Source organism: Saccopteryx leptura, chromosome 1, assembly GCF_036850995.1.
Source record: "Saccopteryx leptura isolate mSacLep1 chromosome 1, mSacLep1_pri_phased_curated, whole genome shotgun sequence".
Lineage (NCBI taxonomy): Eukaryota > Metazoa > Chordata > Mammalia > Chiroptera > Emballonuridae > Saccopteryx > Saccopteryx leptura.
Genome location: NC_089503.1, coordinates 105150307 through 105176858, shown reverse-complemented (window position 1 = coordinate 105176858; position 26552 = coordinate 105150307). Strand labels below are relative to the sequence as shown.

At 40.0% G+C, this 26552-nt stretch overlaps 1 protein-coding gene across 1 annotated transcript in view; it reads left to right on the top strand.

Moving 5' to 3' along the window:
- BCO2 (beta-carotene oxygenase 2) overlaps nt 1-26552 on the top strand; it is a 62387-nt gene continuing 35835 nt past the window's right edge. Inside the window, 7 exon segments of the mRNA XM_066360115.1 lie at nt 1-145; nt 5054-5200; nt 5203-5257; nt 19488-19696; nt 19832-19909; nt 19912-19943; nt 20873-20975. Of these exon segments, the coding sequence (XP_066216212.1) occupies nt 1-145; nt 5054-5200; nt 5203-5257; nt 19488-19696; nt 19832-19909; nt 19912-19943; nt 20873-20975 (769 nt within the window).

Below are 26552 nucleotides of genomic sequence, written 5' to 3'. Positions count from 1 at the left end.
ATGAGTGTGAGGATTTGGAAACTACAGTACCTACTACTACTTAACTCAATACAAAAATGTTTTTTTCAACTCTTTCTCCATTTTGTCAGCAATCTTTCTACTATTGCAGTGGGTCTCCTTTCTGTGATAGTACACTGGATCCCAGGTAGGGAGTTTTCCCCTTCCTCCTCTTCTTCCTCTTTCTACCAGCCTGAACCTACAACTCTGTGCCTTTTCTGAAAAAAATACTGGGGGTATCTGAAGTTTCCCACTGTTTTTGGAGCACACACAGGCAGCACCTGCAGAGCTGGAAGTTAAAGAAGACAAGAGTCAGGATTTGTTTACTTGTCAGGGAAACAGCCTTCCCATTTGTATATTTTATCTGACATATGGGGCAGGATTCAGGGTTTCGGGATCCTCTTGGATCTGCAATAGAATATTCACTATTTGGACATTTCTCAATGGAAAATCACTTCTGTACATTCTAATGTAAATGGTTCTTCTATTTGCACTCTGGGGGACTTCCTTAAAACCTCTACTTTTTGTTTTGTAGCTTTCCATTATAGCTACTATTGTTACATGCTTTTATTTCTTGAAATTGGCTGATATGGAGCTATCAAAAATCATACTATAAACCTAAAAAGTATTTAATTCAATAATTTGATGCAAGGCAATGTGTTAGGTGCTGAGGTGAAGGCAAAACCAAGACCCTGTACTTAAGGAGAACTGGTAGTAGAAGTTATAAAGTATATTTATCTTTATTGTACAAGACAGACTATGATAAATGCCATAAGAGCTTAAATGGGTGCTGTGTGAGTTCAGACTAAGGAGAATCAGTTCTTACCATAGGAAATAGGAATATTGTGTTTATAAAACAGGTGACCTGGGCACTGGATCTTATGAGTAAGCTAAGTGGATTTCACCTGAAGGATATGGGAACTACCCTAGGTGAAGAGAATGGTACAGTTATGATGATGATAAGTGAAGAGAATGGGGAATGTCCAGATTGGCTGGAGTGGAAGGCATTAGTGAGAGGCAGAACTGGACAGATAGGCCCTGGCTGGTTGGCTCAGTGGTAGAGTGTCAGCCGGGTGTGTGGATGTCCTGGGTTCAATTCCCATGGGGGCACACAGGAGAAGTGTCCATCTGCTTCATCCCTCCCCCTTGCCTCTCTCTCTTTCTCTCTCTCTTCTTCTCCTGCAGCCATGGCTCAATTGGAGTAAGTTGGCCCCAGGTGCTGAGGATGGCTCCATGGCCTCCACCTTAGGTGCTAAGAAGAGCTCAGTTGCTGAGCAACGGAGCAATGTTCCAGATGGGCAGATCATTGTCTCCTAGTGGGCTTGTGGGGTGGATCCTGTCGGGGCGCATGAGGGAGTCTTTCTCTGCTTCACCTCCTCTCACTGAATTAAAAAAACAAAAGAACTGAGCAGGTAAGTCAGTGTGAGACTGTACACCACCTTCATTAATTAGTACCTGGCCGAGCAGTTTAGACTTTACTTGGTAGACAATGATGATTCATTTTTGAAGTTTTTATGGAGGAATATGTTTTATAATCAAACCTGTACTTAGGAAGATTAATTTAGCAGCAGTGCTTCCCAACTTTTCTTATATCATAGCACACATAGAACATGATCATATTTTTACCTCATACTGGAGTCAATTGGATGAACTGCTTAGAGCAGGAGGCAATTGGCCTGGGGCCTCTGGCTATCCCAAGGGCCAAGGGGATCAAGAGGCCCACCAAATAGGAAGCTCTGGTTTAGAAGATAGCTTCTTTATCTAATTTCTTCCAAATAAGAGGCTGTGGTAATATCCACTTAACAGGTTTTGAGGGCCTAAATTAGGATAGTAGGAAGGAAGTGACTGATAGGTTAGAAAAGTTGAAGCATCAGTGTTGATGAGGACAGGTTCAAGCCAGAAGAAAAATTTGTGGGGTTGCCTAAGGAGGGGTGGACAGGTACAATTTTTTGCAAAGGATTTGCTCCAGACACCCTTGCAAACTTCTGAGCCCTAATTTATACTGGCTACCCTGTATAATCCCTTTAGCATCCTCTTTCTAGTCCTCTGTGGGTATAATACCAGAATTTAACCACTTAGTAAATGGAGAAGAATTCAAGACTTACAGTGATTTTGAAGCTTGGTGATTTAGCAGATAGGAAAATTGATTTGGAAGAGAGAAAATGAAGAATTTCCTTTTTGACACGTTGAATCACCTGTAAAATGTAATTGGTGAAATTAAGAGTCTAGATGAGATTACGAAAGAAGAGTGCTGAGATTAAAGAGTAAAGGTCCAAGGTCAGACCTTAGAAACACATTCATGAGGTGATAAGGGGAAGAGAAGCCAATAAAGGGAATTAACATTTGAAAATTATATACTATCAATATACTTGGTTATGATAAGAGACTTGAATGGGAGATATTAGTCTCCTTTTATCCCCACTATCCTCAGTTTAGCATTAAAAAACCTGAGGCTCAGAGTGATTAAACTTGCCCTAAGTGTCAGCTAATAAGTAGTGAAGCTGTCATAAAGCAAAGAGAGGGAAAGTTAGACAAGTGCAATATCTGGGAAGCCCATAATAGAAAGGGTTTCAAAAAGGTGTTGACCACAATATCAAGTATAGTGGAAAGTTTAAGAGTATATAATAAACTGCCAACAGCCTGCTATGGAGTACAGAACATACAGACATTTTATGTTTGCCTGAGTGGTTGTGGTACAGTAGATACAGTGTCGACCTTGGGCACTGAGGTCCCCAATTTGAAATGGTGAGGTTGCAGGTTTGAATACAGGATCATTGACATGATCCCCAGGTCACTGGCTTGAAGCCCAAGGTTGTTGGCTTGAGCCCAAAGGCCACTTCTTGACCCCCCCCCCCCCCAATCAAGGCACTTTCAAGAAGTAATCAATGAATAACTAAAATGAAGCAACTGTGAGTTGATGCTTCTCACTTTCTCTCCTCCCACTCTCCCTGTCTCAAAAAAAATTTTTTTCTTAATATAAAATGTTTTAAATTTATGAATTTCTATTCAGACAAATGGCCTATCAAAGTATTCAATTTAATTCTCTTTAAATACAAGGAATGAAATATCTGACCTCAGGGAATTTATTTTACTCTAAGTGGAGAATAAGACAAATATACATAATATTAATAAAAGTAGAAAGATAAATACCCAAGAGTTTTCTTCTCTAAGCTTTCAAAGCCTCCTCTTTATACTTCTAATATTGTGGTTTTCAAATTTTAGTATGCTTAAGAATACCTACCTACGCTACCCCAGGGACTCTGAATTATTAGGTCCAAAGTGAAGTCCATACGTCTGCATTTTAGCACTAGTACTAGGTATTTCTGTTTCAAATAGTTCTCAGACTATACTTTAAGAAATAATGCTCAATCAAAACATTGATTGTCATGTAAATAATCTCTTCGTATGTTAGGCGGTGAGTTCCTTTACATTATGGTTCCAATACATTTTATCCCTCAGCAGTGCCCAACGCTTGGTTGAATAAATAAATAACTTAAGGAAGATATTACATCTTGTTGGATTGATCATTAAAAGCTACATAAATAATAGCTAATATTTTTTGAACATTTACAATTTCTAAAAATTTGGCAGAACCAAATTTATTTACCTTTTATAGCCTTAGGAGCAATAAGAATTATTATTCATCTTAGAAAGGAGGGAACAGAACAGAGTTAATTGTCTTGTCAAGGCTATTGGAAAATGGTAGGCCAAAATTTGAACCCAAGCACTCTGGAGCCAGGCAGAGGCTGGGCCCACATTCTTAGGGAACACTATGCTGCCTCTTAAAGGAAGTAGTATTTGAGATAGACTTTGAGCAATAGGTCAAATTTCCTTAGGGACTGATAATTGGGAAGGGCATTCAGGGTAAAAGTGAATTTTATTTGGGAAATCAGAAAATAGTTGGGTTTGACTGAACTGTTATGTATAGCAAAGTAGAAGGTCTCATGTGCTTTAAACTAAATTTTTGAAAGGTTTGAAAGAAATAGGATAATAGATATAATACTGTAAAATATTTCTAAAAGAATGCAAATCTCACTTCAGAAGAATAGTGCCCCTATGTCTTAGTTGTTCTAGTTTAGACTTTTATATCTCTGTTAATGTTTTATAAAATAAAATAAAGGACTGTATTTTATACTGTTCACAAAAATTAGGGGCTATTTCAAAAAACATGAAGTGATAAAAAAAGAAGCATTTGATTTTTTTTTTTATTAAACAAGAACATCAGAAAAGCAAATGACAAATCAAAGAAAGTTGTTCTGTTATGCAAATGAGATGCAAAAGCAACTTTTATTTCATTGGTGAAAGTGCACTATATAAAAGGCTGAAAGTACTGGAGTATCTGAACATTCCTCGATCCTCTAATTTTTGTGAGCAGTTGTATAATACCTAGTTAGTTACATATTTGACTACCCCTCTGTGTGAGGCAATATGCCTTGTGAACATAAGTAAGTATGAAATAATAGGAATAATTTTCAGCTCTATGTTATATAATAATTATTTTTTTCTTGTGCCTTTTGAACTTCAGGTAATTTTAGACCAGGTATCACTGAATAGTTTAGTTTATGACACCCTTTTTCTAGAAAGTGCCATGTACATTCATGTGTACATGAAAGTAGAAAAAAAATTCAATTGCAGATCCTACTAAATGCTCTATAAATCCTTATGCAATTTTTGAGATCACATTCCTAGTGTATATAAAGTACTGAGGTCAGTGTAATTATGATGATATTAAATGGTGAGGTTGTTCTTAGCGTATCTCAGGTTAGATTCCATGTAGTGAAAGATGAGCATTATTGAACTATGAGAAATTATAATAATAATAATTAAAGTCCTAAGTTAATTCTTATGCAGATTTTTACAGCAGGAATACAAAAAGGATTGTTGTGGGTAAAAAATGGAGAACCAAAGAATTGATCTGAGAATGAGGAAGAAGAGAGAGGAATTTAGAGACTATATTTTGTGTAAGGTTTACATTTCCCTGACCAGGAGGGAGAAACAGGTGAGTTTATGGAAAACTGGTAAACATTTTTTTGTGCTTTTGATTTCCTCTTCACAGTTTTGAAGAAGTACGTGGAAAATAGTCATCAGACAAAAGCAATCTTTGGTAAGCAGGAGAGTCTCCCATGCATTGAACCACTACTAATCACAGTGCAGGAGACTCTCCAGATCATCTCTGTTGAAATCTGAGGGCATGTTCCTGAGTGGCCAATGGCTATCTACTTCACATTGGACCTGGGAAATTTGAGTTTGGAAAGGCCAAGTAAGCCTTGATATTTGGAAGGATTTGGATTTCTTAGCATGGACTTGTTCTATGACATATGCATTAATATCTGCTTTCTCTCTGAGGCTAGGGTTACTATGCAATCTCTGGTTCCAAATGAGGAAACTAGTTGATAGGGAAAAAAATGGAGACTTAATTCTGTTTAAAAAGTCCTGACATTACTTGGCCTTGGCCAGTTGGCTCAGTGGTAGAGTGTCTGACCGGCATGTGGTTGTCTCGGGTTCAATTCCCAGTCAGGGCACACAGGAGAAGTGCCCATCTGCTTCTCCACCCCTCTCCCTCTCGCTTTTCTCTCTCTCTCTCTCTTTCTCTCTCTCTCCTCCCTTCCTGCAGCCATGGCTCGATTAGAGCAAGTTGTCCCAGGCGCTGAGGATGGCTCCATGGCCTCCGCCTCAGGCACTAAAAAGATAGCTCTGCTTGCAATAGAGCAAGGGCCCCAGATGGGCACAGCATCACCCCCTAGTGGCCTTGCAGCATGGATCTAGGTCGGGACACGTGCGGGAGTCTGTCTCTGCCTCCATTCCTCTCACTAAATTTAAAAATAAAATTTATATAAAAAGAAAAAGTTTTGACATTTCTTTCTGTGCTGTGGATATTATGAATTTAAAGTTGTCTGAAGGTTTATGCCAAATGAGAAGTGTCAGAAAATGTCTGTACTAAGCTTATTTCACCACAAGTTCCTGAAGAAAGGGTTAGTGTCTTCAACTTACATCACTCCCTCACCCAGTACTTCCCAGAACAATAAACGACTCTTTCAGTTCCTCAAACCTGGCATGTTAATTTTTGCTCAGGGTCTTGGCTTTGGCTCTGTCATCTGTCTCCCCAAGTCTGATTCTCTCTCTCTCTCTCTTTTTTTTTTTTTACTTTTTAAATTCATTTTAGTGAGGGAAGAAAGTGTAGGGGAGAGACAAGAACCTTGCATTCATTGGTTGCTTATTGTATGTGGCCACAGGATTGAACTTGCAACCTTGGTGTATTGGGACAATGCTCTAACCAACTGAGCTACCCCACCAAGGTCAGGCTGGTTTGTGGGGGGGGGGGAAGTGGGTTGTATGGCTGGTTTTCATGAGTGTCTACTTCTTTGTTCAAATCATTTTTTTCAGAGCCAGTGATAAGCATTATTAGCAAGAACAGGGGCTAACCTTTCTCTGGGTAAGAAGTACAGATATCTTCAGGTCAAAGAGGAGATACATTGAGACTTAGTTTAGTGGTTGGCTCCCAGATTAGACTAAAGGGAAGGGAAAAGACCTAACGTCATTATAGCCCTTAACCTGTGGTTAAGAATACCCTCACTCATCTGTGAATCTCTGTTCTCTTTGTTAAAGGTCATTTAATAGGTCTCTGTCAGCATACAGACATAGTAATGACATGACAAGGGACATTCTTCAGTTAAATTTTTTTATTGATGATTTCATTGAAGGCATGCTTACCAGTTCTTCAAATTATATGAATATGGGCAGAACAGGAAATATCCTCAGCATTTCAGTATCTACCACTCTGGTGGATCCTGGGATGACTTCAGGATCCATGATGAAGATAGTTGAGTGTCCTAGATCCTTGACCATCCACATGCAGTGATTGTTCCCCTCTGTACCTCTACAGCAGTGCCATATGACAAGCCATCTCCTGGAACTTACTCCACAGAACTGTCCTGCCTTGAAATCTGGAAGTCTGAAACTCTACTCTGTCTGCTTAAAACCTCAGTTTCCACACTCCTCCTTTCCCATTAGACTTATGCTCAGTTGCATCAAATTTTTCTCTCCTCACTCTTCCCTGTCCTCTCAGTTCATCAGCTCTCCTTTAGTTTCTTCTTCCCGGTGCTGATTCCACCATCAGTTGCTTCAAATACACTGTTGCCACCATCGTCACTTCCCAGATTGCCGCTTTTCTTCTGACCACTTCCAGACCTAGATCAGCCCTTATTGGTGTCCTCCACTCACTGCTCAGGCCTGTTGAGACTTCTGTGGGAAATCACATACCTTGCAGATGACTGCATTACAAAATTATGATTTCCAGCCCCATCGAGTCCTTGGGTGCCATCACTAGTCTTTCTAGCCTCCCAAGGGTTTCTTTCTGGAAGCCTCCCTCATTCTCCCCACTCTTTCCACTCTCAACGGATAAACCACCTACTTCATAATAAATAGAGGTGCATTTGTATCTGGGCTCTATCAACTTTCGTCCTTCCCTCCTGCCCACCTCCAGATTTCCCCACGTATGCACCTATTCCTGCCTCCTCAAGATCAAAGGAGGAGGTGACCCTCTTCCCCTCTGGAACCTTCTGCCTCATTCACACCTCTCCCTGCATATGTTGTCCTACAAATGTCCTCTCATCCTAAACCACCTTCATTCTCTATTCCACCCTCCTCTGCAGCCCCCCTTGCTCCTCCCCTCACTGCTTCTGTTTTTACTCTCTCCGAGGTCTTCTCAGCTCATTGCCCTCTGACTTTTAGCCCCACCACTCCACAGTCTCTGTTCTCAAAAGGTCACCAGAGCCTGTTCATTATTACATGGAATGGATTTCTTGGTCCTCCGCTGATCTATAGTATAGGATTTGACCTTATTGACCACCCATCTTAAAATTGTCTCATCCACCTGACCGGTGGTGGCGCAGTGGATAGAGTGTTGGTCTGGGATGCGGAGGACCCAGGTTTGAAACCCCAAGGTTGCCAGCTTGAGCTCAGGGTCACCAACTTGAACGTGGGATCATAGGTGAGACCCCATGGTTGCTGGCTTGAGCAAGGGGTCACTCGTTCTGCTGTAGCTGCCCCCTCTCAGTCAAAGCACATATGAGAAAGCATCAATGAACAACTAAGGTGCTGCAATGAAGAATTGATGCTTCTCATCTCTCTCCTTTCCTGTCTGTCCCTATCTTTCTCTCTTGCAAAAAAATAAAAATAAATAATTCTCTGGTCCCTGGATTCCCACATAAAGTTTTCTTCTTCCTCTGATTGCATGTTTTAGAATTATTCTTTTTTCTTGCTCATTTTACTTCACTTGTTCCTTTAATGTGGATATATCTCATCTTCTGCCCTGAGTATATGCTTCTTTTCTCTCATTGTATGCCTTCTTCAGTATCACAGAAATAATATATTCTTTGGAGTATGATAGATTGAGTTCAAATTCCATTTCACCAGTTATCAGTGCTATGATCTTTAGCAAGGTTTCCATCTGGAAAATGGGGCTAATGATACCAATTTTAATGGTTGGGTATGAAGATTAAAGAACACAAGGCAGATGAAATGCCTCCTTCATGGCTGGCAAGAATTACCACTTAGTCCATTTTCATTCTCTTTTCCTTCAGTGCCCCTCCCTCTGCACCCTTTCCTGCCAAATAACTGCTTGTAGTAAGCCCAGGATTGAGTTCAGATACTTGTTCTGACACTTTCAGATACTTGTTCTGACCAGCTGTCAACATAAGAAATGTCCAAACCTGAAAGGATTTTTATGAGTTTATTTGAGCCAAACTGTTGACACTTGCATAACAAAAGGAGAAAGTGCTCCAGAAAGTGGCGATTTGACTGCTTATTTTATACATCAGAATCAAAGGGGAAGATGAAGGGGGTTACATGAAATTGGTGATAGATTTGGCAGGTGGGAGAAAGCAAAGCGGGGGAATCTTTGGGATTGGATAAAAAGTAAAAATATATATACTGAAACTTCTTTTACATGGTCAGGCATAAGATAATTAATAGTTAATTAACATGATAATAACAACAATGAAGGGGGTTGATGGTTTCTGCTCTGGTGGGGTGGCTGCCCTGAGAGGGGCAGGAAAAGAAGATCACCCTTACATTTCAAAATCATGTTATTGTAGATGAAAAAGACAACGCTTACCTCAAATAAGGTAAGCAGACCTTCGTTAGAGAAAAATACCTCCCTAGGACATGACGACTCACCAATGAACTGCTTTTATTTATTTATTTAGCAAGAGAGAGAGAGAGAGAGAGAGAGAGAGAGAGAGAGAAAGAGACAGGGACAGACAGACAGGAAGGGAGAGAGATGAAAAGCATCAACTCATAGTTGCATCACCTTAGTTGTTTATTCATTCATTGATTGCTTTCTCATATGTACCTTGATGTGGGTGGGTAGAGGGCTCCAGCCAAACTAGTGACCCCTTATTCAAGCCAGCAACCTTGGGCTCAAGCCTGTTACCTTGGGCTTCAAGCCAGTGACCTTTGGGCTTAAGCCAGAAAACTTGGGATCATGTCTATGATCCCACGCTCAAGCCAGTGACCCCTTGCTCAAGCTGGTGAGCCCTTGGTCAAGCCAGATGAGCCCACACTGATGCCGGTGACCTTGGGGTTTTGAACCTGGGTCCTCAGCGTTCTAGGCTGTCACTCTATGCACTGTACCACCACCTGGTGAGGCACCGTGAACTACTCTTAATTAGAGAGTTTTCATTTCAGACCATCTTGTGTGGTTACTTTAGGTCTCTGAGTTTACAAGGCTATCATGCAGGCCTTCCCTGAGCTTGTCAGGTTTAGCATATGGTCCCTTCTTTCTTTCTTCTTTTTTTCATTCACACAGCCCTTTGACCCTGTCATCCTGGGCTTATTGTTGCTCTGAACCTTGGTTTCCATGTGTGTGCAATGGGAATAATAGTTCCTCAAAGGATGAACGTGTGTGTGTGTGTATGTTTCATATATAAAACATATATATATATATATATATATATATATATATATATATATATATATATATATATATAAAAAGGTATAAAAAGGGGTGGTAAAGTGCTTAGCACAGTGCCTGGTGTACAGTCAGTGCTCAGTGGACAGTAGTCATTATCTCTCATTTGCTCCTACCACTATACCAATTACACACATACTGTCACACTTGTGCCCCACCTTACCCCTCTCTTGTGCTCTAGGCCTTTGTTTTACCAACTGGCTGTGGAACACCTCTACCCTGATGTTTTACAAACAGCTCAGACTCTCACTCAGAACTGAACTATTACTTTTCCCCTGGTACTTGATCTTCACAGATTTTCCATCTCAGTTAAAACATCATCATCAGTTAGTCAGTCAGGCATGACTACTTGGATCCTCTCTCTGTCACTGCCCACATCCCCTCAGTCCCCTCTGCCTGTTTCTGTAATTTGTGCTTTTTTAATGCTATGGCTTCAGTGTAAGCTCTCCTCCTCTCTCACTGGACATGCTGCTGCCTGGCTTCCTCATTGGTTTTTCCCAACCTGGACTCTCCCTTTTCTATCCCAAGATTGTGTCTAGAGTGACTTTTATAAGATGCAGCTCACACAGTTTCACTCTTGTATAGCCAGTAGTCGTGACCATTGAGGCTATTCACATGCAGGTTCTCATTGGATTCTGGCAGACAGTAAAGAAACAGTGGAGCCAAAAAATGGTGGGCCATTCCTTTATTAAAGTCTCACACCAGCCAATGAGAAAACACACAGGAAAAACACTTCCCTTTCACTCATTCAGAGCTCCCAAAGCCCTGACACATCCTTCAGTTCCTCCTAGAATCAAAGGCCCCACCAGTCTCAGCAGAGCCCGCAAAGCCCCTCTCCTCTGATTCCCCGACTGCATACCTTCTGTTTCCCTGCCAACATGGCTTCTTTGCAAAACTGGTTTCTTTAGCACTCTGCATTCTCTCTCTCACTCTGCAAACATGGCTTCTTTCTGCCTCTACTCCTTCTCTCTCTTTTCAAAACTTTCTGGCTCGAAAACCTCTCCTCTAGCAAAACAATGGCCCTTCCCAAGCAGGAAGGTAATTTGCAATTTCACAGACCACATATACCTGGCACTGCCCAGCCCCAATGCAAACTATAAGTGAGCAAACATAAAAATCATATTTTACAAACTTATTTGGCCAAGAACTCTCATGTTTCAAAACTCCGCTTTCTTGCTGAATGCCTAAATCTAAGTGCTGGGAGGTCTTGTGCTGACCTGTTTCTCTGTCACCATCACCTGCCACACACTGATTTATTAGCTGGCTATTCCTCTGTGATACCATATGCCTTCCCAGCTCTTCCTTTATTTAATCATCTGTCCCAGGATGCTCTTCTTCTCTTCTCCATCTGGTAAACATCCTTAAGGAAAGTCAAATGTTTCCTTCCCTTTTGGCCCTTTCTTGACCCCCACATCCTTCCATCCTGTTGCACCTTCTGGGCATGAACAGCTTTTTAAAATAAAAACTACACATTTCTCCATTGCTACCATAATCACTTTGTGGCATAGTTTATTTATGTGTCTGATAAGCGTTGGACTTGGCACAATTCCTAACAGTGTTGGTTGATTTGAATAAATGAATTCATGAAATGAGAGTGTCTGGAAGTATCTTATGAGATGGGATCTAACAGGTTGAAAATTATTAAAGATAAATGTGTATCAAGAAAACAAATTTTACAAGCACAAAGATGAAAAAGCAGAACGTGTTAAAAGTTGCTTAGACATTTTGTTTGACAACTTTCACTGTGGGTCAGCTATATGAGATGGTACCAAAAAAAAAAAAAAAAAAGAAATAAAAATGAAATATCATATCTCTCTTTGGGTGATGGGTATGCAACAGAACTAAATGACAAAATAACCTGGAAATGTTTTCTTTGAATATATGTACCCTGATTTATTGATGTCACCCCATTTAAATAAAAATTTATTTATTAAAAAAAAATGAAATATCATAAATGAGAAATCTGAGTGTTTGATTTTATACCAGAGTATTTTGTGTTTGGTTTTACGTAATCGATTTTAGAGGGAATTTAGACCAAAATAGCAATAATTATTGAAACTATTAAACTATTTTGTTTTTTAATGTTTTTGAAAATATTGCCAAAATAGAAAACTACTAGCTAACATGATCAAGAAAAAGGGGGAAAGTACAAACGTACAAAATAAGAAATGAGGCCTGACCTGTGGTGGTGCAGTGGATAAGGTCAACCTGGAATGCTGAGATCGCCAGTTTGAAACCCATGGCTAAAAGTGAATAAATAAATAAAAGAAATGACAATGGGAAAGAAACCATTGAAACAGATAAAAAATTAGAAGAGATTTTTATTTTTTTAGGCGTCTATGCAAATTCATATGAAACTTTAATGAAATAACTAATTTCCCTGGGGAAATACAGACCAAATGTCATAAAGATTAAAAATATAGAGTTTAAACAGATCATTTTTTTGTAGAAGAAAAAGTGAAGCTTATTAAGGAACTACGTACTTCTCAAAACAGCAGGCTCAGATTATTTCACAGGGGAATTCTCCCAAACCTTCACACATCAGATAGTCCCAGTGCTCAGTAGATTACTGCAGGAAATAGAAAATGAAGAAAACTTCTCATTTTTTTTTTATGAAGCAAGGATAATATTTATATGTATACATGATAAAGATGGTGCAAAAAAGTCTCCATTATTTATTCATATTGTTTATGAATATCCTTGAAAAAGTAAAAAAATATATTGTATACATAGTACTAATAAATATTAACAGAATCTAACACTACAGTAAAAATATAACTCACTATAATTTGGTAGGATTAATTCCAAGAATGCAAGGTAGGTTTATTATTTGGAAATCCACTAATATCATATGCCATATTAATAGGTCCAGAAAAACAAATCATAGGATTATTTTCATAAATGTTGAAAAAACTTTTGTCAAAATTCAACATCCATTTTTCATAACAATACTCAAGGAAATAGAACTTGATGGATAGTTTAGTAAGTATCTATACACATACATATACTCACACATATATATTTATATATTTTATATATATGTTGTAGAGCCAGAGGCCGCCACCGGCCTAGCCATTCACATGCAGGTTCTCATTGGATTTGGGCTGATGGTAAAGAAACAATGAAGCCAAAAAATGGTGGGCCATTCCTTTATTAAAGTCTCGCACTGGCAGACGATCACACAAGGAAGACCACTTTCCTCTCATTCAGAACTCCCAAAGCCCTGACACATTCTCCGGTTCCACAACCAGGAGAATCTTCTCCGGTTTCTCCTAGAATCGAAGGCCCCACCAGTCTCAGCGGAGCTCGCAAAGCCCCTCAGCTCTGGTTCCCCATCTGCACACCTTCTCTTTCACTGCCAACATAGCTTCTCTCTCCTTGCCCCAAACTTGCTTCTTCCTCAGCACTCTGCATTTCTTTCTCCTCTCCCTGCAAAATTTTCTGGCACGAAAACCTCTCCTTCAGCAAAAAGCAAAACAATGGCCCTTCCCAAGCAGAAAGGTAATTTGCAATTTCACAGACCACATATACCTGGCGTGTCCCAGCCCCCAATGCAAACTATAAGTTAGCAAACATAAAAATCATATTTTACATCCTGATCAGGCAGTGGCACAGTGGATAGAGCGTCGAATTGGCATGTGGAAGACCCAGGTTCGAGACCCCGAGTTCGCCAGCTTGAGCGCGGGCTCATCTGGCCTGTACAAAAAGCTCACCAGCTTGGACCCAAGGTTGCTGGCTCGAGCAAGGGGTTACTTGGTCTGCTGAAGGCCTGCAGTCAAGGCACATATGAGAAAGCAATCAATGAACAACTAAGGTGCTGCAACGAAAAACTGATGATTGATGCTTCTCATCTCTCTCTGTTCCTGTCTATCTGTCCCTATCTATTCCTCTCTCTGACTCTCTATCTGTCCCTGTAAAAAAAATAAAAATCATATTTTACAAACTTATTTGACCAACATATGTACATATATATAAAAAAAATTTAAAGTTTATTTATTGATTTGGGAGAGAGAGGAAGGGTGAGAAAGAGACAGAAATACTAATCTGTTTCTCTGTGTGCCCTGACCAGGAATCAAACTGGCAACCTCTGTGTATCTGGATGATGCTCTAACAACCCAGCTCTCTGCCTGGGGCCTATATATGTGTATTTATATGTGTGGTATATATGTGTGTGTATATATACACATATGTGTTGTGTGTGTGTATTAAAGGGGATCAGACAACAATTCAAGTGAAAGAAGATGAGAGCTTAAACTGAAGCCATATAGTTATAAAAGGACAAATTTCAGAAACAAGTCAGAGGTAACTGATTAATGTATACACATATGCATATATGTATGTATGTATGTATGTATATATATGCATACACATATATACATACACATTAGTATATATAAATTTTAGTCCTAAAGCCAGTGATACTAAATTGGGAAATAATACAAGTATTTTTCTTAAGGCAGAAACAAGGAAAGTATGGCCACTATCTTCACTATGATTCTATGAGATGTAACTAGTATAATTAGACTAAAGAAATTTATTACAGACACAAGTAAAGTAAAACTCTCTTTTTTTAATTTTAGAAATTAAATTTAATGGGGTGACATTGATCAATAAGAATACATAGGTTTCAGGTGAACATCTCTGTTGGGTAAACAAGTGTTTTTAGGTTTGCTCACTTGTATTGGGACAGCGCCATGTGTGTATAATCTATGGAAGGCTGCAGGTGCTTGCCCTCAGGGTGGCAGATTGCAAATTGTGGATTGCCTTCCTGCTTGGAAGGGGCCATTGTTATCATTTGCTGGAGGAGGGGTTCCTCCCTCCTCACTGGTTTTGCTAAAGAGTGCTGAGGCTGGTTTTACACTGTGAGTCCATAGGGTGAGTCCAGAGAAGGAGTCCAGGTTGTGGAACCAGAGACCAAGTCAGGCTTGGGAGCCCTGAAACTGGGACTGGAAAGGGAAGAGATCTTCCCTTTTTGCTTGTCTGCCATTATGAGACTTTGATAAACGAAATGGCCTCCATTTTTCTGGCTCTACAATTCTTTTACTGTCTGCCCGAATCCAATAACAACCTGCATGGCCATGATGATGGCCACTAGCCCTACAATCTCTACAGCATTTGAACTGTTGATTGTGTGTTGTGTGCCCATCACCAAAAGAAAACTGTCTCTCTTTGTAGGTGATATCATACTAAACCCTAGAAAACCATAGAGAATAAATGACAAACCTAAACAAGGAAAGGTAAGGTAACAGGATGCAAAATTAATATACTGAAATCAATAGCCTTCATAAACACAAACAGTAACTGAGGTCGGTTGGCAGTGGGGGAAGGTCACATGAGGAACCAGGTCCGGGAACTTTGGCTGGAACCGCCCACACCCATGCCCGCCAAAAGAAACTTCCCAGGAACACGTTGGAAAAGAACGACTGTCTGTCAGCAAATGAAATTTCGCCACGTCATATCAACCTGATCACCCTACCGATGCTATGAATTACCCTTGGGCAGGATAATCCGTGCAACTTCTCTGGCCCATTTTGCGGACCAGAGAACCTCGTCCGGGATGCGCTCCACTAAATAAAGCTTTTGCTATTCCACTAAATAAAGTGGCTATGCCCTTCTTTCTTCCTCAGCGGGGAAAATACCTTATAGTAACAAGTTAAAAGTAAGAGAAAAACCTCATTTACAATAGCAACAAAGAATAGTAAATACTTAGAAATGAACTCAACAAGAAATGTGCACATTTAAAACTTATGAAAGACACAATTAAACAAATTGAAGGAATCCTCTTCTTGAACAGGATAATTCAACATCATAAAAATATCTGTTCTTAGTAAGCTATATATTAAATGTAATACAATCTTAATAAAAATTTCAATTAGTTTTTTGAGGAAGTTAAACAAATAGATGCTGAAGTTCATATGGAAAAATAAATATGCAAGAACAATAAAGAAAACACTAAAAAGAGAATTTTCAGTGGGGTGACTAGCTCTACCAGACATTAAAATACACTATAAAGCCTCTATAATTAAAACCTTGTAGTATTGGTGCATGGATAGACTAATAGTGTTATAAAATAAAAAACCCAGACATAGACCCAAGAATTTATGGAACTTTAGTTTATGATAATTATGGAGTGTCAAATCATTGAGTGAAGAAGGCTTTACTCCCCTCCCCTTTTCATTCTCAGATCCTGCATTTTTTTTTATTGTGGTAAAAAACACATAACACAAAATTTACCATCTTACCATTTTTAAAAGATTTTTTATTTATTGATTTTAGAGAAGGGGGAGAGAGAGAGACAGAAAGAGAGAGAGACAAAGGGGGATGGTGAGGGAGCAGGAAGCATCAACTCGTAGTATGTACCTTGACCAGACAAGCCTGGGGTTTTGAACTGGTGACTTCAGCGTACCAGATCAATGCTTTATCCACTGTACCACCACCGGTCAAGTTCCACCTTACCATTTTTAAGTGTACAGGCTAGTGTTAAGTTTATTCTCATTGTTGTGGAACAGATCTTCAGAACTTTTTCACCTTGCAAAATTGAAACTCTATACCCATGAAACAATAGCTGCCCTTTCCTCCTCCCTCAGCTATTGGTGGCCACTTTTTGTCCCTATGAACTTGACCCTCTAGGTTCCTAATAAAACTATTATCACACAGCATTTGTCTTTTTGTGACTGCCTTCTTTCTTTTAGCAGAGTGTCCTCAAGTTGTATCATGTGACAGAATTTCTTCCTTTTTAAGGCTGAGTAATATTCATTGTATGTAAGTGTTCTGTTTATCCACTCATTGGTTGATGATATTTAGGTTGCTTCTACCTTTTGGTTTTTGTAAATACTGATGCTTTGAACATGATGTAAAAATGTCTCTTTGAATCTCTACTTTCAGGACCATTGCCTTTTAAGACAATGAGGTTAACCTCACTTACCCACAGACTTAAAAATTCAAACTGCCAAGCATGTGAAAGAAAAGACCAAATGATGTTAAACCCTTTTTCAAAGCTAAACCATAAACTTTTCCTTAGAGTTTTCAATGTTACATCATTTAAATAGCCCATTTCTAGTATAAACCTGTGGACAAAAATGATTATTTAGGGAAGACAGTTATCTTATTTGTTTACTTTGGCATATTTTTGATAAATTTGAAAAATTTTAAAGTAAATGGACAATATAGTACATATAAGATACAAAGATAACTATTTCTAAAAGCTTAGAAACTCATTTGAATTTGAGAAATGTCAAGCATTCTGTCCCAGTAGAGCCCAAGCTCTATGTCGATCAGGCGTCTCTGATTCGACTTTCCCATGCAGCGGGACACTCCTGCTTATCTGCAGGGCTGGCAGCCTCTTCGAGACTACTCTTGAGGTGGCTCTGAGGATTCTACTCATCAGTGCCGACACCAACTGCCACCAGAGGAAAGACACAACCGACACACAAGTTAGTTGCAAGAATCACACAGGCAGTTTATTACTCACAAATCCTTTTGGTGTGCCTGGGCACTGCTTAAGGGGGCCCCATTGGTGTGCTTCTCTCGGCTGTCCTGTCAGAGCTCAGAGCGGCATGGAGATAGTTTATATTCACGTTGGAGTCTGGGTGACTACTGCAGCAGGGGCGCCCCTTGGCTTTAGTACCTTTCCTGGCCAACACCTTCTAACAGGTGTCAATCTACAAGATTATCATCTCAAATCACCTTTTTGGGAGTTCCTCCCAGGGAGCCCTTTTTGTGTTAATCTACTGAAATGTTACATCAAGCCACTTTTAAGATGTCCCTAGGGAAGTCTATGTCAACCCACAGAGTTATGACATCAAGCCACTTCTTATCTATATGTAACTTTACACACATACTAACTGAGACCTGCACAAAAGGCAGAGTCTGTTTATCATATCTGTACACACTATATTAATTCCTATCCAGACAGCATAACTTTGTTTAATTTCCTTAATTGCTTTTAATATTATATCTTAATTATTTTTATATATCTTCCATATTTTCTATATTTGTATATATTTAATTACTATAACTTTATATTAATGCAACACATTCCATATCCTCTTATGCTATTCTCTTAGCTGAAGGGTGTCAACCAAAGAACTTCCGCAGCTGAAAGCATTTTTAAAAGAAAGGATTTTGAGGGGTATGCAACATAATCAAATGTCAAAATAATCTGGAGATGTTTTCTCTGAACATATGTACCCTGATTTATCAATGTCACCCCATTAAAATTAATAAAATATATATATAGCTATAAAAAAAGTGCGATGGTACATATACACAATGGAGTACTATGGGGCTATGAAAAAGAAGAAAATATTACTTTTTGCAACAACATGGATGGACCTGGAAACTATTATGCTAAGTCAAATAAGCCAGGCAGAGAAAGAAAAATACCATATGACCTCACTCATTTGAGGAATTCAATGAACAATGTGAACTGAGCAACAAAACAGAGGCAGAGGCGGGATCAAAGGGACCAGAGGGAAAGCAGTCCGAGTGAAAGTAGAAGAGAAGATGGGATCAGAGAAGGGAAAGAGATTAATGAAATATATACATAACACAGCATTATAGAGAACAGAACAGAAAACCCTGGAGGGAAGGAGAGAAGGCATTGGGGGGAAGGGGGCATGGGGGGTTGAGGGAGAATAATGGGGTGGGGAGTGATATATTCGGTGGAACACTTGAAACTATGTAAACACAAATTAAAATCATAAAAAAAAAAAAGAAAAAAGAAAGAAAGGATTTATTGGGCTGTTGTGAGCAAGACAGAACAGATCCTGGGGCATGAAGTCTAAACAACAGCTAGTAGAAAAGACAAGCATGCCTACTGTCCTGGAGTTGAAGGGCTTTTTTATATACCAGCTAGGGGGAAGAAAGATCTAAATTGTTTTGAAAGAAGTTACATTGGCTATAGATAAGGTGGGTGGGGTTAGGCACAAGAGGCTCAGTTCTGGGACAGATGCCGATTCTCTGAGGGTCAAGTGTTTGCTCTTTTGGATTGGTTGTGGAAAGTTCTTGTGTAAGCAGGAAGGAAGCAGAAACTCCTCCAGTGGGTTGATGCCAGGCTACTGTCTTAGATAGTGATGGAAATAGCTACCTGACAGTTCATTCAAAGTTCCAGCTTACACTCAGGAATGTAAGCAGCCTTTTGTTGGTTTTGCCCTGAAGTTAACTGATTAATCTCTTCTTGTCTCTTCCTGCGACCCTTTGGCCTGCTATAATTTAATTTAAGACATCTCAGAATTTTCTTCTTGTCAAAGGTAAAAATCAGAATTATTTTAAGAGTCACTGGAGTAGTGTTTTTCATTAGCCTTCTGAAGTGTGAGGTTTTGACAGGTGAGTAAGCATCAGGAGGATGTGAGTTGAAGGATACACTCAAGATATCATCCCTTAATTTCAGGTTCTCTTACTAATCAGGTTGTGCTTGGGGACCCATCCCATTCCCTTATCTCTATATTTGAAATCTTTCATGTTGACCCCATGTTTTTCTTACTAATTTTTGTTTTTGTAGTTTTGCTCCTGTTTGAAGGTATAATCACTAATTCAATGGCATGGCTTTGCTTCACCAGTTTAGGGTGGAGAAGGGCACAGTGACAATAGTGACATACAGGAGCAAGTTTCTACAGAGTGATACGTTTAAGGCCAACAGTGTTCACAATTGAATCGTGATCTCAGAATTTGACATGCTGACTCTCCCTGATATTTTTTAAAGTTTTAGGTCCAAGTTTGAGCTGCCTGGTAAGTGGCTATTGTTATGATATATGAAAATCTATATAAACCTTGAAACAGATTTTTTTTTTGGTATGAGAGGATGGCTAAATTGCTTTCTCCCTCTTACTGTGGTGTTTAAATAACTCTGGGGTTTGGTTTCAGCCTTAACTCACAACACTGTCAACTATGTGCAGTACAAGGGTGATTACCATATTAGTACTGAGACCAAGTTTATGAATAAGTGGACATTGAAACCCTGGAAAAAACAGAAAAGGTAAAATATAGGTTAAAAAATGAGTAAAATAGACCTCCAAATTTCTTTCCATTCAAAATATTTTAGTGTTGTAAATACCTGAATAAGAAATTGAAACCTTAACCTAACCAAAACAAAGTTACCCACTGTGCCCCCCCCCCTGTCCTGATTAGAATGGCCTGTGGGGTCGGTTTTTCATAATTCTAGACTTCTTTTTTTGTCCTAATAGCTGAAGGCTAGGGTAAAGAAAAACTATAACAGGACAGGTTTACTTTGGCCAATGCATGTTCTGGCAACAGGTAGAATTGGACTGAAGGTTGTTTGGACCCACACTGCTTACGCTTAACAAATTAATTAAAAGTTAAATGAAATTTTGGACCAGAATTTTAACTTTAATTCTTATTATTTTGAACCTTCCTGTGATCTTTGGGGAAAAATTACCCCTACTGGATAATTATTTTTGTCCAGTTTTTATTTCTTGTAGTGGTGGGGTTTTTGTTTATATTTTATTTTTTTGGTCTTAGTTTCTTTTTATTTAGAAGAAAAAAATGATTTTCTCAGAGGTGAGATATTAAGGCTTAGGCTATAGTTTTCATATCTTATTTTAAATGTATGTGACACATTGCTACTGTGTATGCATCCAAACAGAGATCAGGGACAGTCAGAGGGAAAGGGGAATGGGGGGGGGTGGACATGGGCAAAGGCGGGGAAGTGGGGATGAGAAAAGAATTGCTGGGGGTGGAGGGCACATGTGCGGTTTGTAGAGGATGTTTTATTGAGTTGTACACTGGAAATGTGTATGGTTTGTGAACCAGTATCATCCCAATAGATCAATTAATAAAAAGAAATTAAACTAATAAAATAAAATAATGGTCATAATAATAGCATCTAAAAAAATAGAGCTCTGCCTATGTAACATTTAAAAGTCTCTGATGGTCTTTACTTTGCAGGTAGACTGGAGAAAATTCATTGCTGTGAATGGAGCAACTGCACATCCTCATTATGACCCGGATGGGACAGCGTACAACATGGGAATCTACTATGGGCCACACAGTATAGTGGAATGGGGCCTTTTTCAGAATAATTAGGAGGTCATTATCTTTCTGGGGTTTCATTATGGCTTATGTAAACATATGAAACTTCATTTGAAAGGTTCAGAAAAAAATCTCTGAAGTGGCATGACTGAACTTACAGTATATCAGTATATAATTAATTCATCACTGAGTTTGAGTTCTGTGGTCCTTTTGCACAGATGCTGAGCAGCTGATTTTCAATTGACCTTCTCAGCATCACTTATAGGTCTATGTTCTGTTCTGCTCTCTGGCCCACATACATTGTAGGAATTTTCAATATATATTTCTTAAACTTGAAATTTTAAGAAGTACCATATTGTAAGTGTAAGAAATTTAGAATTTCACAGCAAAGATATAGGGAAGATACATTGTCTATTACATGGGAAGGAATTTGTTTATTTTTTATTTTTATTTTTTTGACAGAGACAGAGAGTCAGAGAGAAAGAGAAAGAGACCGATAGGGACAGACAGACAGGAAGGGAGAGAGATGACAAGCATCAATTCTTCGTTGTAGCACCCCAGCTATTCATTGACTGCTTTCTCACATGTGCCTTGATGGGGGGAGGAGGGACTACAGCAGAGCGAGTGACCCCTTGCTCAAGCTAGTGATCCTCGGATCAAGTCAGCAACCCTGGGCTCAAACCAGCAACCATGGGGTGATATCTATGATCCCATGCTCAAGCTAGCAACCCCATACTCAAGCTGGTGAAACCGCACTCAAGTCAGCAACCTTGTGGCTTTGAACCTGGGTCTTCTGTGTCAGTCTGACACTCCATCCACTGTGCCACTGCCTGGTCAGGCATGGGATTTATTTTTATACTGAGAATAATACACTACAAAGTAAAGTTGAAGTTAGAGTGCGCTTGAATTCACAACCACATACATCACATCTCTTTCCTGGTCATCCATACACTTCCTCAACTGCCTATCAATCTGCTCCAGAAAGTTAGCTAATAATCTGAGCTAACATTTATTGAATGTGTATGCTGGTATTAAGAAGCATTTTTTTTAAAGTGAGAGGAGGGGAGGTGGAAACAGATTCCTGCATGCACCCCGACCAGAATCCATCTGGCCAGCCCCCTACTGGATGATGCTCTGCTCATCTGGGGCATTGCTCTGTTGTCCAGCAACTGAGCTCTTTCTAATGCCTGAGGTGGAGGCCATGGAGACATCCTCAGCTGAGAGCAAACTTGCTCGAACCAATAAAGCCATACATAGCTACATGAGGGGAAGAAAGACAGAGAGAGAAGCGCGAGGGGGATGAGTGGAGAAGCAGATGGTTGCTTCTCCTGTGTATCCTGACTGAAAATCAAATCCAAGACTTCTACACACCAGGCCAATGCTCTACCACTGAGCAAACTGGCTAGGGCCAAGCATTTTTCTATATGGTATTTCTCATTTAATCCTGAGAATGGCATTATTATTATTCCATTTATAGACAAGGGCAGTGAACCTTGGGAAGGTTTCAAATACTTGCTTAGGCAAGCTTCTGAGTGTCTAAAACCAGAATTGGCACAAAGCCTAAACCATACTAAAGGCTGCTATTACTCACATTCTGTTAGATCACCTTCATAATTGTTTGTCTCTGAGTGCAGAAGACTCTCAGGTCATACAAATTCATGTTCCTCTATCTGAGTACACATCTTTTTGTCGGAATGTGTAGGTTATAAGTATTAGATATTTCTGACTATCTTAGCTGTCAATCAGTTTTTCACTTTAAACTATAAAACTCTTGTATAGGCTAATGTGTGACTTTGGTGAGTAATTGGCTTTGTGCATTGTTCATCTCTACCTCTCCATATTTACACATGAAAATAAATACTGCAGCATTGTTTTTTTTTAAATTTATATTTTTTATTTATTATTGACTTTAGAGAGAGACAGTCACATAGGCATACACAATGATCTATTCCTGTATGTGCTCTGACCAGGGATTGAACTCACAACCTTTATGTATTGAGATGATGCTTGTCGGGCAGATGGAATGTATTATGCTCACTTTGTTGGAGATGACGCTGCCCATGTGGAAGCTGTCGCCCAGGTGATATTAATGTGTGTTGGGGGTGGGCTGTGGGCAGGCAGAATCCTTGTAGCCTAGGGCTTGGTTTTGGGATTAAGCCTTTCCCACCTATTTTGATATGGGGTGGTACAATCCAATCATGCCTCAGAGAAGTGACTTTGTATTAGAGACTTCCCTATTATGTATATTGGATTAAGGGTTTGGATTTCTACACTATAAAAGGGAGGCAGAATGGGACTCGGCCTCTTGGTTCCTGAGGTTAGCATGAGAGAGCAGAGAGAATAGAGCCAGCAGCGGGAGGAGGCCACGTGGAGAAGGCCAGGAAAAGCAGCCAAGATGGCGGAGTGCTGAGTGAGATGCCAGTTTGTACAGAGTTTGTATCTGGGATAAGGAAGGAGATGGGGAACTGAGGAGAATAAGGCTGGTGAGCTAGAAACCTTTGATTCTAGGAAACTCGGATAAATCAGTAGCTTTGTGAGCACTGAATGTGACTGGGTTTTGGAGCCCAGTGTGTATTTTTACTTGCCCGCCGGGTGCAAGCTAGATTAAAGACTATGGCCCACCAGTTTTTGGCTCCATGGTTTCTTTACTGACTGTCCGAATCCAATGCGAACCTGCCCTGGCTGGGCGGCTGTGATGGTGGCCCTGGCCGCGGCTACTGGCTTTACAGTACCCCACTCTCTCTCTTCTTTATTACGTTACCTTATCTTAGGTAGGAGTGTGTTCTTCAAAGGTGTAATAGTAAGTAACAAACATCTATTTTACATACAATGTTTCAACAAATGGATAAACTGACTCAGAAATTTTTTGTCCATTTATCTTTTCTGATCATTACAAAAAATCCATTTTGCAATAAGTTATTTTTGTTAACCAAGTGGATAACTTTGTAACTAGTTTATAATGAAAAATACTGTTTGACTATTCTGAATTATATATTCTAAAATAGTCATTAGAGCCTGACCTGTGATCGCACAGTGGATAAAGCATCAACCTGGAATGCAGAGGTCGCCTGTTCAAAACTCTGGGCTTCTTTGGTGTTGGGCAGATAAAATGTATTATGCTCACTTTGTTAAAGATGACGCTGCCCACGTAAAGGCTGTCACCCAGGTGATATTAATGTGTGTTGAGAATCGTTGTAGCCTGGGGTTTGGTTTTGGGACTGGGCTTTTCCCCACACCCTTGACTGATTGTATGATGTGGGTGGTGCACTCTCATGAGGAATCCAATTATGCCTCGGATAAGTGGCTTTGTATCAGGGACTTCCTCGTTTGTATATTGGATTAGGGGTTTTTGGTTTCCTACACTATAAAATAGGGGCAAAAAGGGAGCTTGCTCTTGGTTCCTGGGATGATTAGCATGAGAGAGCAGAGGGAGCAGAGCAGAGAGCAGCGGAAAGAGGCCATGTGGCCAGGAGAAGCAGCCAAGATGGCGGAGTGCTGAGTGAGATGCCAGTTTGTGTAGTTTGTGTAGAGAGAAGGAAGGAGATGGGGAACTGAGGAGAATAAGGCTGATGAGCTGGAAACCTTTGATTCTAGGAAACTCAGATAAGTCAGTAGCTTTGTGAGCACTGAATGTGAGTGGGTTTTGGAGCCCATTGTGTATTTTTTACTTGCCCGCCGGGTGCAAGCTAGAATTAAAGATGACAGCCCATCAGTTTTTGGCTCCGTTGTTTCTTTACCGACTGTCCGAATCCAATGCGAACCTGCACGGGCCAGGCAGCTGCTTTGATAGTGGCCCTGGCTACTGGCTTTACACTTGGTCAAGGCCCATATCGGAGTTGATGCTTCCTGCTCCTTCCCCTTCTCTCTCTCTCTCTTTTTCTCTCCCCTCCTAAAACGAATAAATAAAATCCTTAAAAAATCATTCTCAGCCTGTAGTATGGGTAAGAATCATCTGGAATGCTTCCTAGCAATGTAGATTCCTGCACTTTATCTTCAGAGATTGTGGTTCAGTAGACCTGAAGAGGGGCCAAGAATTTAACAACTCCCTCACTCCTTGGTGCATTTTGGCATAAGTGGCCATTGGATCTTTGAGAAACCCTTCCCTTAGTCATCAGAGGCAGTGCTTGTGTTATAAAGTACTACACCTCAGATTCTGAAAGGCACTGTACCTCACTTCATCGAGTTCATGTAGAGACACCCAGTCTAGATAAATTTTGAAGAGTTTTATTAGAGGAGAAAATTTAAAATATGCCAGCTGCATATGGCTGACATGGGGCATCTGCAGGCCAGAATTGTGCAGTCCCAAAAATAGTTCAGGGACTGTTTATATACCCTTGCTCACACACAGGCGGGGGAGAGCATGACATCAGGTAAGAGCTGGTAACATTTGTTTAGGGGATACACAGAAACATTAAGACTTTCAAGGTAACACAATCAAAGATGTTTACAAATCTTTCAGGGTTCATCTTCCCTCACTAGCCTAGAGGTATTTTACCCTCAAGATTCCAGGAAGGGGGAGGAACTACAATCAATGCAAGGTGGTATGTAAATGCTGCCTCCTATTGAAAGAGAAGAAGTGTCTAGGTTAACCTTTATTTTAGATTTGAAACTGAATGACCCATTGTTCTTGCAAGCCAGAAACTTCTGCATTCTTCTCCTTCCCCTCCCTAAAGGAGAGACGGGACTGGAAAGCTTGATGGAAAGCCTAAACTTTCCTCCCAGAATATCAATATCAATTTTCAGCTTTTTGGTACCTTACAACACTTGTTGCTGTGCCTCAATTTGCTGTTTATAGAGTCCTGACGCATCTCCCAGAGCTGGACTCACAGTATTGGGCAGTCATTCCTCTGGACATTTCTCTGCTGGATGTTTCCTGGTAAATACCTCGGTTTTTGTTGACTTCAGTTACTGTTGATTTTGGTTTTCGTCAATTTTTTCTGCGAAAAATTTATCTCAGTTTTTGTTGGTTGCCTTGGATCTCGTCAGCGTGTCCACATGACTTTGCTGCTAATTTTGTGAAAACAAAGGGCGGCCCATACGCTCTCCTGCTCAGTGTGGCGTTGTTTCTCATTGTGTGAGCATCACTCTGAGCATCTAGCCAAACAATTTCATTGCTTTCCAGTGTTTTTGTACTTTTTTTTATTGATTGCAAGTGCTAATACTACAATTACATGTAAGTGATTATTGCCTATACAGTATTCTATGTAATGTGTTTATTTTGTGTTTTTCAGTTTCAAAGTATAAGAATGAGACGGCACTCGAACACCAGGTATGCAGGCTTTATTAGAGAAGAAAGACCTGCTGGGCACTTCTCCGGGAAGAAGGGCCCCCAAAACAGACTGAGGTAAAACTTTATAGGGTTGGGGATAGCCTCGAGCAAGGGTGTGCTGGTATGTTTGGCTTTCTGGAATACTCCTCTTTGAGGTGATTGACCAACTTCCTGGAATTCCTTTGTCCCAGGGGCGACTGTCCGGTAATTAAAGGTGGGGTCAGGCAGCCAAGCAAAAGGGCAGTTGTAATTCATGTATCTATCACAAAGTGTATGTAACACACGTATGTAAAATCACATGTGCTCAAATCTCATTGCCCCTGTTAA